General features: G+C 37.4%; 3 protein-coding genes across 3 annotated transcripts; all 3 read left to right on the top strand.

Moving 5' to 3' along the window:
- Positions 1-97: 97 nt before the first annotated feature.
- Positions 98-3,207, top strand: LOC136240207 (uncharacterized). Its single transcript, XM_066031126.1, has 2 exons — positions 98-2,075; positions 2,215-3,207. Exon 2 carries the CDS (start codon positions 2,542-2,544, stop codon positions 3,148-3,150), a length of 609 nt encoding a protein of 202 aa, XP_065887198.1. The 5' UTR covers positions 98-2,075; positions 2,215-2,541; the 3' UTR covers positions 3,151-3,207.
- Positions 3,208-10,457: 7,250 nt separating this feature from the next.
- LOC136240977 (uncharacterized) lies at positions 10,458-11,517 on the top strand. The gene has a single exon (XM_066032070.1). The coding sequence runs from the start codon at positions 10,500-10,502 to the stop codon at positions 11,403-11,405; it is 906 nt and encodes a 301-aa protein (XP_065888142.1). The 5' UTR covers positions 10,458-10,499; the 3' UTR covers positions 11,406-11,517.
- A 1,764-nt stretch (positions 11,518-13,281) lies between these two features.
- LOC136240976 (uncharacterized) lies at positions 13,282-14,618 on the top strand. The gene is made up of 2 exons (XM_066032069.1): positions 13,282-13,380; positions 13,522-14,618. Exons 1-2 carry the CDS (start codon positions 13,371-13,373, stop codon positions 14,481-14,483), a joined length of 972 nt encoding a protein of 323 aa, XP_065888141.1. The 5' UTR covers positions 13,282-13,370; the 3' UTR covers positions 14,484-14,618.
- Positions 14,619-18,565: the final 3,947 nt, after the last annotated feature.

Raw genomic sequence — 18,565 nt, 5'->3', positions numbered from 1 at the left:
TAATAGTCTACTTAGCATCTCTTAACTGATGCCGTTTGTTTAACTCGAGAAAATTTCTAATCATTACTAGAAAGTGGTCTCAAGATTGAGACAAAATACATAGCTTCATGTCATCCATATCATTGTCAAGCCATATTAATGTATGCTTATGTCCACTTCAAATGCATTGTAGGTAATCATTCTACTTTGAAATATGAATGGTGCAGTGGATGCACACAGCTAACGTACTCTGCAAAATGTGTGCATAATATAGAAAATCACAAAGTGCACATTAATTATAGCTAATGCAGTGTCTTGTGTTGTGTATGTTCTTGGTTTGAATTTAATCTACAAGGCAACCAAATCTGCATAGCAAGCAAAAATATATTGTCATAAACCAAAAGAAAATACCCTAACCACAAACAAAAAGGAAGTGACAAATCATTCAGCATGATACAGCTAATATTTTGTATTCACTTGATCAGCACATGAGTTTTTAGTGACTGAAAGTCAAAACCAAAATCGTAGTTCTAAAAAGATACCTTTTGATATAATATACATAGAGGATTCCAAAACATGACCAATGAAGCTTATAAATCAGTAACACCTGCATATATATATATAGCAGGCATACATGGTATATTAATTTTCTTGAGCCCAAACACCAACACATAGGAGGCTTACCCTATACAGGTGCTACTATTACTATATGACAGATTATGGGCTCACACTGACTCAGTATCATACTAAAATGGTGTTCAGTCTAAGAGATTTGGACAGGTACTGAATATATTATAAATTTGATTCACTGTGTATCACCGTATAGCTATGTGCAGCATATTGATATTATATGCATTGTGCATTGTAGAAATGATCTATGTGATATGTACTATCCACATACATAACTATCTCTGCTTGTTTTATAAGAAGCATGGTTGACTATGTAGTGTGGTTAATAAACATATGACAATGACTTTCTTGCTTACCACAACAGTCATGTCATTTCTTGGAAATACCAATAAATACACAATCTGGTTAACCACACCATCTCTACTAAACCCTTCCACATTTGAGAGGTCATTTTACATGTTTACTGCTAAATATTTGTATCTCTCAAAGTACACGGAGTACTTTATGACTCTTGCAGTCTGTGTCAAGTTATGAAGCATTGACATTCACTCTTATCAGGTTATCTGGTGCTCCTGCATACTTTCCTTATGTGACCTTTCCAACCATAGCTGTGACAAATGGACTGTTTGAACATGCAGCTGTCTGCCTTGTGGTTAGTCTGACTGTAACGATAACAAGCCTCCTTGTTGGCTGGAGTACGTTGAATTGGAGCTTCAGATTGCTGCTATGCATCCTTTGGTGCCATTTCCACGCTCTGAGAGTGGGGTCAAGGTTATTAATTCCTGCATGGTCCGGTCAGATATGCATGTACTGACTGCAGAATATCCAGCACTAAGAGTTGCACTATTATTATTATTATTCATTATATGCAATGTACTTACAGCTGTACATTTTGCTGTGAACATGCACTGGCCTGTTTGCATAGCTACCTGCTACATAATAATTACAATCAATCAAAATTTTACTTCCTTGCCATATATAGTATGACATGCAAAAGTGCCAAGTTATATTATAATATACGTAGCAACAGTTATAGCAACATTATCTAGAAAAGAACACATGTGCAAGTAGTGTGTATATTGCTATAAAAACATATCCGTATACATGTTGTAGACAGTGAACACAATCTACAGTATGTAGCAAAAACCAGAACTACTGGCCATGAAAAACAAGATGTGATTAATATTTCTGAAAACTTCATGGATGTTTTCTTGGAATAGTTCATCCATTACTTATCCAGTATGTGTTATTGTTGATTCTTGTGGTGAGTTCCTAACCTAAGGAAATCATTCCCCAACATAACCAGATGTTATTCTATGGTTAACCACAACAAAAGTCTCTCATGCAGTGCATGGCTGCATGCACACAAGTGCTTATAAAAGTTAAGGCAAAATGATAAAAATTCATCCTCCAGTGGTGACATATTGTATTAACTGCATGATCATTCTCTGTACTCAACATGGAAGGTTCGTATACATACAAATCATGTGTTCTATATGCATGCATATCTACTATCCTACAAGTAGATAACTATACATAGCTTATTAGGTGGGTGTCACATACAGGCTGTATACATATAATACTGTTATCCAACTTTTTCTGCAGAACTAGTCAATTTCAGTTTTCTCTTTACTGGAGTTACTGGTAGTGGGAAGTCAACTGCTTGCAACTTTTTCTTCCAAGAGAATAAGTTTCCAACAGCCAGTGGATTCTGTTCAGTCACAGTACAAAGCCATGCTGCTATCACTACTATAATTGGTGGGTATAAAGTGAGATTAGTTGATTCTCCAGGATTCTGTGATGACCATGTCACTGAACAAGAACACATGAATGAATTAGCAAATGCAGTACTGCTTGCACGAGAGGGAGTTCATGCCATTGTGTTAGTCTTATCAGCAGAAAGTCGCTTTACTGGTGCTGCATGAGGCCACCATGTTAAAAGAACTAGAACATTTCGGAGAACTTTGGCCATACATATTCATCTTGTTTACAAAGGCCAATGCACTAGGAGATGATGATGGCACTCAGAGATACAAAGTACAAGAGTTCTTACAAAATCCTCGATGTCCTGATAGCCTCAAACTATTAATGAGACGGGTAGATGGGCAATATATCATGCTGGAATCAGTACAACCAATGAGCGGGAATTACCATCAAGATAAATGCTATGAGCTCATTAGAATGGTGGAAGAAATATTTGCAAGGACGGGGAAAGTGTATACCAATGTCCTATTTGACCATGCCTTGCAAGTGTACGAGAAAGCAAAGAAAGATGAAATGGACAAAGAACAAGCTTTAATAAGGGCAAGACAAGATGTTGAAAATCTTGGGAATCAACTGATGGCAGCAATGAAAAGTGCCCAAGAGGCACAAGAACAACAACAGAGAATATTTCAACAGGCACTTGATAAGTTACAAGGAGATTTAGATGCAGCAAGAATAGAAAATGCCCAGCCGGTCGACTCTATAAGACCTCCCAAACGCAAGTGGTGGGAAAGAGTGATAGATGTTTTCATCCCTGGCGGCTGCACTATACAATAAAAAATTTAGTGGTTGTTAATACCTGTTTGCTGAATTATAATTGTAACATACAAAAAAATATAGCTAATATAGTCAAGCATGCGTCATCCTAGACATCAATACTAGTCACAACAATAAAAGAGGGTGTTTAGTTACAGGGAATTAAAAGATGCACACCATTATACCATTAGATTGAGAATATCAAGACACACGGTAGTGTGTCGTGCGGCCCAAGAAGCCGGCGCGCCACACCGTGAGTATATTGACAGGAAGAACGAAAACGTCATTTTCACACCTTTGTATCTCGGTGATCACTTATCTGATTGGAACCAAATTTACTACACAGTTGCCCGCCAGCCAAGGGAGTCTACATTCCAAATTTGAAGGAAATCGCTCCAGCCATTTCCGAGATACGAGCTGCCAAAGTTTCGTTTTTTTTTCTTCGTTTTTTTCTTCGTCTTTTCGCACACTTGCAAAAATTGCTATAACAAGCAAACGCGTACTCCGATCGCCTTGAAATTTGGCACACAGAAAGGGAGTCCAAAGGCGAATCCTAGCATCAACTTTGGTACAAATCTGATGAATGGTTCAGGAGTTATGACCGATTATTCGCGTAAAACAAGATCGATTTGTTGTCACGCCTACAGGGTAAACCGTTTCATGGAATGAGTTGAAAATTGCTATGTAGATGGAGTAACCATCGTAGGAGTGCCTTTTGGTGGTTTGAAAGGAATCGAGATAAAGACCACGGAGATATGACACAAAACCCAACCTGTGTCACAATTACGCGATCGATTTTTATGAATAAAAAAGTATTAGTTTTCACGCCTACTAGGCAAACCGCTTAGAGCAATGAGCTGAAAATCGGTGTATAGCTGGAATAATCTTCATAGAAAGTCCTTGCAGTAGTACAGAAGAATCGGATTACAAACCACTGAGTTATGATTCGAAAGCCAACTCCGTGTAGCAAATGCGAGATCGAGATACTCTAATAGAACAGTCACCCTAATAGAGCATTCGGCTAATTTATTTACTCCATTATAGAATGTTATTACATCACAAGTTATTCTGTAGGGAGTTCAGCTGCAAACAGTTAATCTTATAGACAGTTCAGCAAGAAGACAGTCACCATGTGGAGAGTTAAGCAAATATATCACTATGGAGATTCAGAACATTACAAGTCACACTGAAGAAAGTTCAGTTATAAACAAGTCATGCACTGTGTAGAGAATTCAGCTACAATTAAGTCACTCTCTAGAGAATTCAGTTACACAGAATTCAGCTACACACGAGTCACTGTGGAGAGAGTTCAGCTACAAACAAATTACCCTTTAGAGTGATCAGCTACAAACAAAACACTTTGCAGGGTGTTCAGCTGCAACAAATCAACCTTTAGAGCGATCAGCAATGAACAAATCAACACAAATCTACCTGTAGAGAGATCAGCTAGAAACAAATCACCCTGAAGAGAGTTCAGCTACAAAAAATCACCCTGTAGAGACATCAGCTAGAAACTAGACACAATGTAAAGAGTTCAGCTACAAGCAATCACCCTGTAGAGAGTTCAGCTAAAACAAATCAACCTGCAGAGAGATCAGCTACAAACAAATCACCTTATAGAGAGTTCAGCTACAAACAGATTACCTGTAGAGAGATTAGCTACAAACAAATCACCTTATAGAGAGTTCAGCTACAAACAGATCACCTGTAGAGAGATCGGCTACAAACAAATCAACCTGCAGAGAGATCAGCGACACACAAATCAACTTGTAGAGAGATCAGCTACAAACAAATCACCCTGTAGAGAGATCAGCTAGAAACTACACACAATGTAAGGAGTTCAGCTACAAACAAATCACCCTGTAGAGAGATCAGCTACAAACTAGACACAAAGTAAGGAGTTCAGCTACAAGTAAATTACCCTGTAGAGAGTTCATCTACAAACAAATCAACCTGTAGAGCAATCAGCTAGAAACAAATCACCCTGAAGAGAGGTCAGCTACAAAAAATCACCCTGTAGAGAGATCAGCTAGAAACAAATCACGCTGAAGAGAGGTCAGCTACAAAAAAATCACCCTGTAGAGAGATCAGATACAAGCAAAACACCCTGTAGAGAGTTCAGCAACAAAGAAACCACCATGTAGAGAGTTCAGCTACAAACAAATTACCCTGTAGAGAGATCGGTTACAAACAAATCAGCCTGTAGAGAGTTCAGCTAAAACAAATCAACCTGCAGAGAGATCAACTACAAACAAATCACCTTACAGAGAGTTCAGCTACAAACAAATTACCCTGTAGAGAGATCGGCTACAAACAAATCAACCTGCAGAGAGATCAGCTACACACAAATCAACTTGTAGAGAGATCAACTACAAACAAATCACCCTGTAGAGAGATCAGCTAGAAACTACACGCAATGTAAGGAGTTCAGCTACAAATAAATCACCCTGTAGAGAGTTCAGCTAAAATATATCAACCTGCAGAGAGATCAGCTACAAACAAATCACCTATTAGACAGTTCAGCTACAAATAAATTACCTTGTAGAGAGATCGGCTACAAACAAATCAACCTGCAGAGAGATCAGCTACACACAATTCAACTTGTAGAGAGATCAGCTACAAACAAATCACCCTGTAGAGAGATCAGCTAGAAACTAGACACAATGTAAGGAGTTCAGCTACAAGCAAATCACCGTGTAGAGAGTTCAGCTACAAACAAACCAACCTGTAGAGCGATCAGCTAGAAACAAATCACCCTGAAGAGAGGTCAGCTACAAAAAATCACCCTGTAGAGATATCAGCTAGAAACAAATCACCCTGAAGAGAGGTCAACTACAAAAAAATCACCCTGTAGAGAGATCAGCTAGAAACAAATCACCCTGAAGAGAGGTCAGCTACAAACAAAACACTTTGCAGAGAATTCAGCTACAAACAAATCAGCTTGTAGAGAGATCAGTTACACACAAATCAACCTGTAGAGAGATAAGCTAGAAACAAATCACCCTGTAGAGAGTAGCTATAAGCAAAACACACTGTAGAGAGTTCAGCAACAAAGAAACCACCATGTAGAGAGTTCAGCTGCAAACAAATCACCTTATAGAGAGTTCAGCTACAAACAAACCAACCTGTAGAGCGATCAGCTAGAAACAAATCATCCTGAAGAGAGGTCAGCTACAAAAAATCACCCTGTAGAGATATCAGCTAGAAACAAATCACCCTGAATAGAGGTCAACTACAAAAAAATCACCCTGTAGAGAGATCAGCTAGAAACAAATCACCCTGAATAGAGGTCAGCTACAAACAAAACACTTTGCAGAGAATTCAGCTACAAACAAATCAGATTGTAGAGAGATCAGTTACACACAAATCAACCTGTAGAGAGATAAGCTAGAAACAAATCACCCTGTAGAGAGTAGCTACAAGCAAAACACCCTGTAGAGAGTTCAGAAACAAGTAAATCACCCTGTAGAGAGTTCAGCTAAAACAAATCAACCTGCAGAGAGATCAGCTACAAATAAATCACTTTACTACAGACAGTTCAGCTACAAACAAATTACCTTGTAGAGAGATCGGCTGCAAATTAATCAACCTGCAGATAGATCAGCTACACACAAATCAACTTGTAGAGAGATCAGCTACAAACAAATCACCCTGTAGAGAGATCAGCTAGAAACTAGATACAATGCAAGGAGTTCAGCTACAAGCAAAATCACCCTTTAGTGAGTTCAGCTACAAAAAAATCAACCTGCAGTGAGATCACCCACAAAAACGCACTTGTACAGAGTTCAGTTACAAACAAATCACCCTGTAGAGAGATCAGGTAGAAGAATTCACCTTGTAGAGAGTTCAGCAACAAAGAAACCACCATGTAGAGAGTTCAGCTGCAAACAAATCACCCAGTAGAAAGATCAGCTAGAAGAAGTCACCTTGTAGAGAGTTCAGTTACAAAGAAACCATCATATAGAGAGTTCAGCTACAAAGAAATTACCCCGTAGAGAGTTCAGCTAGAAGAAGTCACCTTGTAAAGAGTTCAGCTACAAAGAAACCATCATGTACAGAGTTCAGCTACAAAGAAACCACCTGCACAGAATTCAACTACAAACAAATTACCCTGTATAGAGATCAGCTAGAAGAAGTTACCTTGTAGATAGTTCAGCTACAACAATTCACCCTGTAGAAAGATCAGCTAGAAGAAGTCACCTTGTAGAGTGTTCAGTTACAAAGAAACCATCATGTAGAGAGTTCAGCTGCAAACAAATCACTCTGTAGAGAGTTCAGCTACAAAGAAACCGCCATGTAGAGAGTTCAGCCTCATACAAACCACCTTGTAGAGAATTCAACTACAACAAATCACCCTGTAGAGAAGAAGTTACCTTGTAGAGAGTTCAGCTACAAAGAAACCATCATGTAGGGAGTTCAGCTACAAAGAAACCACCATGTAGAGAGTTTAGCTGCAAACAAATCACCTGTAGAGAGTTCAGCTAGAAACAAATCACTCCGTAGAGAGATCAGCTGGACGAAGTCACCTTGTAGAGAGTTCAGCTACAAAGAAACCATCATGTAGACAGTTCAGCTGCAAACAAATCACCCTGCAGAGAGTTCAGCTACAAAAAATCACCCTGTAGAGAGTTCAGCTAGACGAAGTCACCTTATAGAGAGTTCAGCTACAAAGAAACCATCATGTAGAGAGTTCGGCTACAAAAACACCACCATGTAGAGAGTTTAGCTGCAAACAAATCACCTGTAGAGAGTTCAGCTAGAAACAAAATACCCTGTAGAGAGACCAGCTAGAAGAGGTTACCTTGTAGAGAGTTCAGCTACAAAGAAACCATCCTGTATATAGTTCAGCTACATTTCAAGTCACCCAGTAGAGAGATCAGCTGCAAAAAAATATCCTGTGGGGAATAATGGGCATGTAATAAATATATGTATATAATTTGTATAATTACTAATAAAATCAAAAATAATTGAAGTACTAAAATTCTTCTTTAAGTTCTTTTCTTCTTCCTGTAGTAAAGAAAAAATCACATTGGTTAAAAAAGCCCCAAAGCCAGCCATAGGCCGGCTTTGCAGTATACAAATACAAAAAGAGGTGATATCTAATCAAAAACAGCCAAGCTGTAAAAAAAGGTGCGGCCCCCAAAAAGGCCATGGTGAAAAAAGATGTGAAATCCAAGGTGGCGGCCAAGAAATGGCTGTGATGGTAGGTTAATGGTTACATTTTAATAACGACAATTCAGGTGAATTTTGTGCCGCTTGGTCTTGGCACCAAATTCACCTGAATTGTTGTTATTAAAATGTAACCATTAACCTACCATCACAGCCATTTCTTGGCCGCCACCTTGGATTTCACATCTTTTTTCACCATGGCCTTTTTGGGGGCCGCACCTTTTTTTACAGCTTGGCTGTTTTTGATTAGATATATATATACTTGACTGTTTAGTTTTGCTTTATATACTGTTGCTAAAGGCTGTGTATCAAAATGCAACTGTTTGTTTGGGAGGATTAAAGTACTGGAGTGTGCTTTTTTCATAAAGCAACAAAGATGCCACAGCACAGATGTTAATCACATGCATGCAGGACATTTTACAAGAGTTAGTCAAACTTGATTCTTGCTATTGCAATTGGTTCTATGTACTTATAGCTATAGCCAAAAGACACTAATTAAGATTGTTTCTAAGCCCACAAGACAAATGCTCTATATTAAAAGTACCCTATTACAGTTAAGCACAAATTAGTTGTACTGAGGTACCAGCAGCACTAAATACAGGAGGAGGTAATCCATGTGATAGTTGTAACACTGGCATGAGGGCTTTGCCTGATATGTATACCCAATAGCCTGAGGGCATATGTATCAGGAAAAGCCTGAATGCCCCATGTTACAGCTAATATGTAACACTTCCCATCCATATCAGGCTAACAGCCTGCACAGGACAATCAATCACCCAATCCAATACAACTGCAGCCACTGGATATATTATATGCAAACTTAAAAATTTTGATTATGGGTCAGTATTTAGGGTTATGTTCAGTTACAATAAACAGACAAATCCTAGGATCAGGGGCGGATCTAGGATTTATAAAGGGGGGGGGCTAACTCAAGGTACTAATCTCTTGGGTAGAGGTGTGTGAAGTACACTTCCCAGCATGCAAAGCATGCTGGAACTAGGGGGGTCTGGGGACATGCTCCCACAGAGAAATTTTGAAAAATAGATGCTAAAATACTGCAATTTGGAGACATTTCCACATAAAATTCATAATATTTTCTGCCTGTAGATATTTTATATACTGCCTTTAGATTATAAGTATGGCTCTCTGAAGCATTTTGCTAATGGAAAAGTTTGGGTAGGTACAGACAGCCAAGTATCCAATGTCAGTGGGTCATTAGGGTCAGCAGTAGTGACCCAGTTTCAGTGCTGATGCATATACAATAATTATTATACTGGTTGCATCGTGTATAGTAAGAGATTCTGTTTCATGTTATGTACCTGCTGGCATGTATCCTTAACTGCACCTAGTTTTTAGAATCTTCTATTTCATAATCAGTATATTAACCACATTACTGCACTTTTTCATCATGTGACCTTTTACCAGTTACACAAAGCCAGCTACTGGTTATACACACATCAAAATCAACTTAGGAAGCTGGACTTCTTTCCTGGATGCTATACCACATGCTAGTTTTATGCTGACGTGCCTGCATATTTGTTGTAGCTTTGTAGCATTCGCATAACTGTACCAGAAGTTTTTTTTAAAGTAACTATTGTACATGGTTGGGCCAGGCCTCAGAGTGTCCATTTCAAATGTTTAGATCTGCCCAATTATACACCATGTATGCAAAATAATGCATACTGTAGCAGTACTGAATTTATCAATATTGACTACCAGTATACAATGTATGCAGTCTCTAGCTTTGTCATATAGTTCCAGCTGGGTTATATAATTACACTAGTCATGTGAAATGTATGGTATGCGTGGTTGGTTTCTTGGTTGTTACACACATGGGTTATTGCCAAGCGTATCAACAGATTGGGACCTTGTATGCATGTCCATACATCCCAGAAACTAGGAACTATTATGCTACGTGCTATGTGTATTTTTAAAAATCTTGAACAACCCCCATGAGGTATTTGTACACAATGTATGCACAAAGTAAAAATATAATTTCACAGCTATACTTAAAGATATAGCAAATGCATGCAGTGCAGCAGTATACAATCATACAGTTGCAGTTGACCTTAACCACATAATATGCATGTATATGCTATTAATGGAACAATTACATCATCCCATTGGTAATTCCCTACTATCTGGTATATATACAACTACAGTTAGTGGGCAAAGTTATTTGTAGCAGTGTACTTGTTGAGATGGAGAGCAATATTAATATTTTAATAATTGGAGTTACTGGCAATGGCAAAAGCACACTGGGAAATTTCATATTACAACAGCAGGTATTTCAGTCTGGCTTAGGTATGATTGCAGTGACTTCAGAGGCAAAGAAAGAAACTAGGAAAATCCAGGGAGTAGATCTGACCATCATAGACACTGTTGGCTTTTCTGATGATCTGGGTCCTTTGGAGAACCACTTGGACCAAATCTGCCATGCATTAGATGTTTGTAAAGGTGGAATAGATGCTGTCATATTTGCCATTAAGTCTACTGAACGCTTTACCACTAGCATATCAACTGTTCTAACTGAAATGTATCAAATATCAGACCTGTGGGACCACTGCTTTGTTGCTTTCACTAGTGCCAAAGGACTGGGAAACACTGAATCTGAACAAGTGCACAAAATCCTAAGTAACCTTGCACACCCAAGATGTCCAGAAAGTTTGAAAACTTTACTAAATAAGGTCCAGCAAAGGTACATTTTGGTGGAATCAAAAGATGACATGGGAGACAACTATCATGCTACTAAAATGGGTCAATTATTCCAAATGGTTAGCAACATCAAGCAATGCACACCAGGTCCATATACCAACAGATCCTTTCAACTAGCTTTCACCAAATACAAAGAAGCAAAAGAGAAAGAACGGTTGAAAGAGATACAGCAGCAGGAACAACAAAGGATACTTGAACAGCAGAGGATACAAATTCAACAACAACAGCGACAACTAGAAGAGCAGCGGCAAAGACAACAAAGAGAAAATGAAAGGAGGCAACAAGAGATTCAAAGGCAGTTAGAAGAAGAGAGGAGAAGAAATGCTCAACTTCAACAACAACAGCGATATTATAACAGTAGTAGAAGGTCTGATGACTGTACTATTCTATAAAACAATAATGCTGTGCATTACTTTAATACGACCTTCTTTTTTTTGTTGCATAGCATTTATATGATGTGCCATTGTGAACTGATGTGTACTTCAAATATATTACATAACTCTAGGGCAGGTAAATGGTACAGTGGATGCATGCAGCTAGTTACACTGCATAAAATAATGTACAGGAATTCCAGCCTAAATTAGATACAGTACAATAAACTATTATAATCTCACAGAAAACACATATATACCAAAGAAAATACCTTAACTACAAAACAGTTAGTAACAACACTTCTTGGAAAAGCCGCAAAACATGACAATAACCTTGGTACTGTTTGCAGACACACTTTACTTTGTGCATTCCTTAAGTTTGTAAGTATATTCATTGCTCGAGCATCACACTGCAAAGACAACTCAGTGGAGAAATAGAGAGAGAGCCATCACATCATATTACTGAAATGAGCAAGTGTACAATAAATAAAACACAGATGTGACCTTAGTCTTATTTGACCGCAACCAGGGAGATCTGTGTGGCACGGCAAAGCAAAAACCAACTGTGTAAAAATAACTAATTATAGTATGTTCACGTTGAGCTGAATCCTGAAAAACAGCTAAAAATTAAAAGTGGATTTTTTCTCAACAGAGTTAACATTTCAGCCAACAAGATGATTATTGGTAACGGCAAAGGTGTCAGCAACAGACACGTACGGTTTGACTCTATTACAAGTTCGGGAAAGGGCTGTAATGGGCACTACATTTATATGGCTTTCCCATAGGAAATGTATTGTGAAAATTTTGATTGGCCATAAATATTATGTCAAACATTTGAACAAAAAGATTTTGAAATATTTTTAGCGGGTCAAGCAGTACTACAAATGAGCCAAATTTCAAGATTGTGCGTAATTGCATCCATGAGTTATTAAATGTTTTTGAGGATTCAGCTCAACGTGAACATACTATAGTTACACAATTTATGTCATTACGTTATTTACACTGTGCAGTTTTGGACCAAGAAAATTCTTTGTGAGAATGATATGCACATACTATATAGCTGCATTGTCAAGAGTCTGCCACTGTGTATTAAGACATTTAAGTTCTTGATATTCTGAATACAGCTAGGCTGATATCCAGTTAATGTCCTACATATACCATACCAATTTGCTACATAGGCTAAAGGCTTCAATGTATAGCTAGATACATCTATATCTTGTTATGAATAAACTATTTATGTCTTTCTAGATATAAAGCAAGCAACAGTAGCCAGGAAAGAAAGTGGTGGATATCAGACTAGTGCTACAAATAATCAAACACAGTTAGATAACTTAGATTAGGCACTGATACATACTGTGCAGGCGTACATACATATGCACTGCACTGCACTGCACTGCACTGATGTGTGTGTATGTGTATTCACAGTAAACACACATTATGTATAGTCAGTACTGCTGCACAACAGGATGTGGTTAGTAATTCTAAGAACTGGATGTTTTTCCAGGAAAGTTATTATGTGTTGTTAGTATAACCAGAAATGACATCAAAACTATAACAATTCCAGGAACGTATTGGAATGTTCATTGTTTACTAGAAATTAGTCCCTAACCAATTCTGATGTAATTTTGCACGTACTCAGTTGCTTTAATAAGTTTACTACAGAACAACTTACACTCTCAGTAGTAGCTGCTATTTTGGGAATTTGTCATTTATAAAGGACAAGAAAACCTTGCCATTGTATTATGGTACTCTTGCTAAAGCAATCAGAGTAAGTAAACTAACACATCATCTTGAGGTTAGTAATTAAAGTTTAAATTATGCTGGGAAATGTTTGAAGAAAGTCCCACCAATTGCATCATCTACCACTACTGAGGGGATAATCCCTTATGTAATACTATATACCAGTATAAAAGTCAGTCAGAGTGATTTTGTTTTTTCTTAGTGGTGATCTGCAAAGATCTTGTTTCATTGTGTACAGCAATAATTATGGCTGAAGGTATGAAGTAATATGCATGTAGATATCCTATAGGCCAAATAATTTATAAGCTTAAACTTTGCTGCATAGGAGTAGTCCTATCTATACATTATGTATGTATGTAATATTGCATAATCAAAATGATTTGTATATTTTTAATAGGATCAGTTCACTATAGCATTCTCTTTACTGGAGTTACTGGTAGTGGTAAATCAAGTGCCTGCAATTTTATTTGCAAGACAGATAAATTTCCCACTGGCAGTGGACTAATATCAGTGACAACACAAAGTCATGCTGCTATCACTACCCTGGGGCAGTACACAGCAAGGATTATTGATTCTCCAGGATTCTGTGATGACCATGTCTCTGATGAAGAACACATGAAAGAACTAGGACATGGAGTAATGCTTGCACGAGAAGGGGTCCATGCCATAGGGTTGGTTTTACGAGCAGACAATCGGTTTACTGGTGCTGAGGCAACCATGCTAAGAGAAATGGAGAATTTTGGAGAGTTATGGCCTTACATATTTATTTTGTTTACTAGAGCCAGACAACTAGGAGCTGATGATGGCACACAAAGGTACCAAATAAAAGAGTTCTTACGAAATCCTCGATGTCCTGATAGCCTGAAAGTGCTAATGAGACGAGTGAATGATAGATACATCATGTTGGAATCAGTCGATTCAATGGGTGATGATTATCATCAAATAAAATGTGCCGAACTTGTTGGAAAGGTACAACAGATATTTTCAAATACTGGAAAAGCCTATACCAATGTCCTTTTTGATCATGCTTTGCAATTGTACGAGAAAGCAAAGAAAGATGAAATGGATAAAGAACAGGCTTTAATAAGGGCAAGGCAAGATGTTGAAAATCTTGGGAATCAACTGATGGCAACAATGAAAAGTTCCCAAGAGGCACAAGAACAACAACAGAGAATATTTCAACAAGCACTTGATAAGTTTCAAGGAGAATTAGATGCAGCAAGAAGGCAAAATGCCCAACTAGCAGCCTCTATTGGCAAAGGTCAAGGAGGAGAATCACGAGGTTTCTGGAATAATGTGGTAGCAGCAATTGTACCTCCAATTGTAACAAGATTTGTTAAGTCTTGTACTATACAGTAGATCATGCTGCTTTTGTAAAAGTGGATCAAGTTATTATAATTAGCTTATACTTAATATGCACTTTGTTTATCATATATGCACCTCTATACATTGTTGTGATTAACAATCATTCAATAATATATTCATTACAGCATTTGTAAGTACTTAGACATGGGATTTATAAACTCTTATTTCTTACTCCAGTTCTCTTATTCAGAAAAAAATGGAATAACAATTTCCATTGTAGCTACATACATAATTTACAAAGCACTACATGAGATAGAGAGGTGCCCTTATAAGAGTTGCACACAATTCACCACTATTCTTTTAGGGGAGACATTCTACTGCAGATTTTGCAGCACTTAAGTTTATTTAATCTTCTCTGTTAATTTCTGTTGAAATTAAAACCACAAACTTCTACATCTATACCTTAGTGCTATTAGAGATGTGTTCAACAAAACATTCTTGTCGTATAACCTAACACCACTTATTTTACTTGATGAATTATGAATCTTCTTGTCATTGCTATTCTATTGAAACCTTTTAGCTTTAACTCTTTAACTACTACATAACGAACCTAGTAGGTATTAAGGCAGCGGCAGCAATATAGACCAGTCACTATATGTATTACTGAACTACTATATAGTACTGTATTTTTATTATGTATGTAAGTAAAGGCTTGGAAGTAGGGCTGGGCGGTATTGGAGTTTCGCTTCACGATATATCGTGCAGAAATATATCACGATACTACTATTTATCGCGGTTATTAAAGATGACTGCTATATTAGAGTAGCTGACTGCTTTATTAGGGTATCTCGATCGTAGCTGACTGTTCTATTAGAGTATCTCGATCTTTGTAAAAAAAATTGACTAGCTAGTACTAGGTCCTTGTTTGCAGTAGTATCACGTGATTATTTGAGGTGCATTATAACAACGTTAAGGGCTTAATAAGCTGTCACAAACACTAAAAATCGTAATAATATCGATATCGTGATATTATCGTTTCACCGAAATCTACGCGATACAGATATCGTTTCATTGCAATACCGCGGTATTACTATAATACCGAGAAACCGCCCAGCCCTACTTGGAAGTGAATGTTGGATATGTGGTGAAATAGGAAACAAACAGTAATGCAATACTATGTGGTCAAATTATCAGAAACCCAGGGAATTTTCTAAGAGAAGTCCCTTTTACTCTAAATCATCACCACATCAATTATGGTTAACCACAACATTGATTTCTTAGAAATACTAATAAGTACACAAGGTGAATGTTTTGGTTAATCAAATTACAAACTGCACCACCACATCGGAGAAGTCATGCAATTTGCATGTTTAGGACACAACAGCAACAAGATTCCTATAGCCCATAGACGAGTGATGTGATGACAGTAGAGGAATTCTGACAGCTGATAGCATTGGAATGTCTCCAGTATAAGTTACATCTAATAAATTAATAATCCATGATAATTTTGTATAGGTAAGTTCAATGTTTAGCTGTTGCTTAGATTCACATGTAATCAGCTACTATCCTTAAATATATCGCTATGTAGCTATGTACTTCCTTCTATAGCATGCAGTAGAATACCAAGAACCAAATGTCTTCCTGATATACTTCATCTCTGCAGTGGCAGTAGTGCATATATAGCTGCATATACACTAAGATCATATAATATTTTCAATGTCAGTAAAGTGCTCTACAATAGTTATGTAACATATGAGATTCATACAATAATAAAGTAAGTACTGCATATATATATAATATAGATCTATGGCAAACAAGCCACAATACGCATAATATCAAAGATGCATGCTAGATATGTGGTAGTAGTAGTAGTCAGTGTATACAAATAAAATCATGTGTATACAATATGAACAGAGTGACAGTACACATACACATACACACAGTAAGAAATGTTTACTACATAACAGTAGTTAGTAATTGAATTTCTAGGAATAAAAACTCTTCCTAGAAAAGCCTATATACATATATGGATCATTGTTTCTGTACTGGTAAACCAGTAATGGCATTGTGGTTAGCCACAAGTGACATCATTCTGACAAACCACACCTAGTTCAGATCACTTGATATGTTATATATGTGTAGCCTTTGCATGATATTTAAGCTAGACAAAGACTTTGATAATAATATCCCATCCAAAACAGCTTATAGCTGTAAAAAAAGCATGCATCCAAGTAAAGCAGAGTTAACTGTGACAAAAAGTGATGATATCATAGTGTGGCCATGTATGAGGTATGCAAGTTGTAAATATTAATCAGATAATACAATATTAATGTTAAAGTATTAATGAGAACTATGTGATGCTGCCGGTCTTTAAGTGTGTGAGCATCTTCATAAATGCCACTCAAATTTGATTCTTTGTAAAACAAAGTGTATAGATTTTCTGATAACAATAAATAGTTTGAGTTTGGCTGCCTTTCCTTTGTTCATAGCATTGCCATATACAGGAAAGGTGGCCAAACTCAAACTATTTGCTATCAGAGAATCTATACACTTTGCTTTCCTGAGAATCAAATTTGAGTGGCATTTATGAAGATGCTCACACACTTAAAGACTGGCAGCATCACATAGTTCTCATTAATACTAGTTTAACAATAATATTGTATCATCTGATTAATAATTACAACTTGCATACCTCACACATGGCCGCCCTATGTTATCATCACTTTTTGTCATAATTAACTCTGCTTACTTGGACGTGCACTTTTTTTACAGCTATGAGCTGTTTTGGATGGGATTTCAAACCTTTTGTAAGAATACGCATACTCTCACTGTTGAAAACAGTTGGTGGGTTTCCATGGGTTTTGATAGAAACCCGGCCTTTTAATTTAGATTACAGTAACATAATATTAAATACAACTGTAATTTTAGTGGCATGCAACTGCAGTCAACCAACATCCATTTTAACTAGTAAACCCTTAGCAACACTTTACCTTTTCATCTTGCACGGCTGCCCGGCATTAAAACGATCAAGATACTCTAATAGAGCAGTCACAAAAACAGCTCTAACACAGCAATCAAAGTTACAGCACAGTTACAACTTCTGCGTAGCATTGCATTGTGTAGTTAAATTGCTAGCTACTGACAGACTTTGCAATATAAAAATACAGCACTTGTAGAAACGTGACTGTTCTATTAGAGTGATTGACTGCTCTATTAGAGTATCGCGATCCAATTCAAGCATTGACTAATTCAAGCAGAGAAGCCACGCCCCTGCCCATATCAGTACGAGCATATGAGCTCTTGTGAAATGGAAATGAAATGAGAATGGTAGAGAAATGGTGAGTATGTCCAGAGACAATAGAGGGGAGCGTAAATATTATTATTATTATTTCATTTTCATTTGTTATTTTTATTTTTTACATAAGATAAAACAGTACATAATAAGCAAATACAAATGAACTTAAATATGAGCCTCGGCGACCTATACAGCAATCGGTGCCTCAGCAACGGGACAGCGCAAACTGGACCTGGCACCGCGAATGCACATAATTGCAGATCTCAACAAAGAGAAGCTTAATTTACATCTCAGCCATCCCATCTCTACTCCATTTGAAAGACTGTGCTTAGCACTCAAAAGGTTGGCCAATCTCTTATAAAACTGAGTATTAGCATCACCCATTCCACCAGTACTAGTAGTGGTGAAAATTAAAGGAGTAAATGAGGCATTCTCAACTTCATGAACCCGTTGTTGGTATTTATGTGTCTTTTCCTTATCATGACGTCGGTATGCAGAGTGTAGGGGTTGACTTGAGGGTGCACTAGGGTAAAAATTCTCACATCAAAGTATGACCTCTCAAATCATCCTCCCCAAAAACCATTAGCTGCAATGTCAAGCCTTGCGTTATCATCGCGGTTAGCTGTTTTGTATTGAAGAGTCTCACCAGAAAGAGGCTGAAAGCGGGGTTCAATGACAACATTGTTACAGACCTCGGAAAGTAAGTTGGCAGTTAGATCACACATTTCATTATGTCTCAAAGAAAAAAACCCGCCCTTTGGACAAGACAGAGCATGTTCTATGGTAAAAGAGTGACCACAGGCACAGGAAGTAGGGCAGACAGATGGTAGCTAATGATAGC

This window comes from Dysidea avara, chromosome 12, assembly GCF_963678975.1.
Source record: "Dysidea avara chromosome 12, odDysAvar1.4, whole genome shotgun sequence".
Lineage (NCBI taxonomy): Eukaryota > Metazoa > Porifera > Demospongiae > Dictyoceratida > Dysideidae > Dysidea > Dysidea avara.
Note: the sequence above shows the minus strand (reverse complement) of the source record. Positions and strands in the feature narration are given on the sequence as shown.

Excerpts from the sequence above, each read along its gene's own strand:
- LOC136240207 (XM_066031126.1), top strand. The coding sequence starts at position 2,542 with ATGTTAAAAGAACTAGAACATTTCGGAGAACTTTGGCCATACATATTC.
- LOC136240977 (XM_066032070.1), top strand. The coding sequence starts at position 10,500 with ATGGAGAGCAATATTAATATTTTAATAATTGGAGTTACTGGCAATGGC.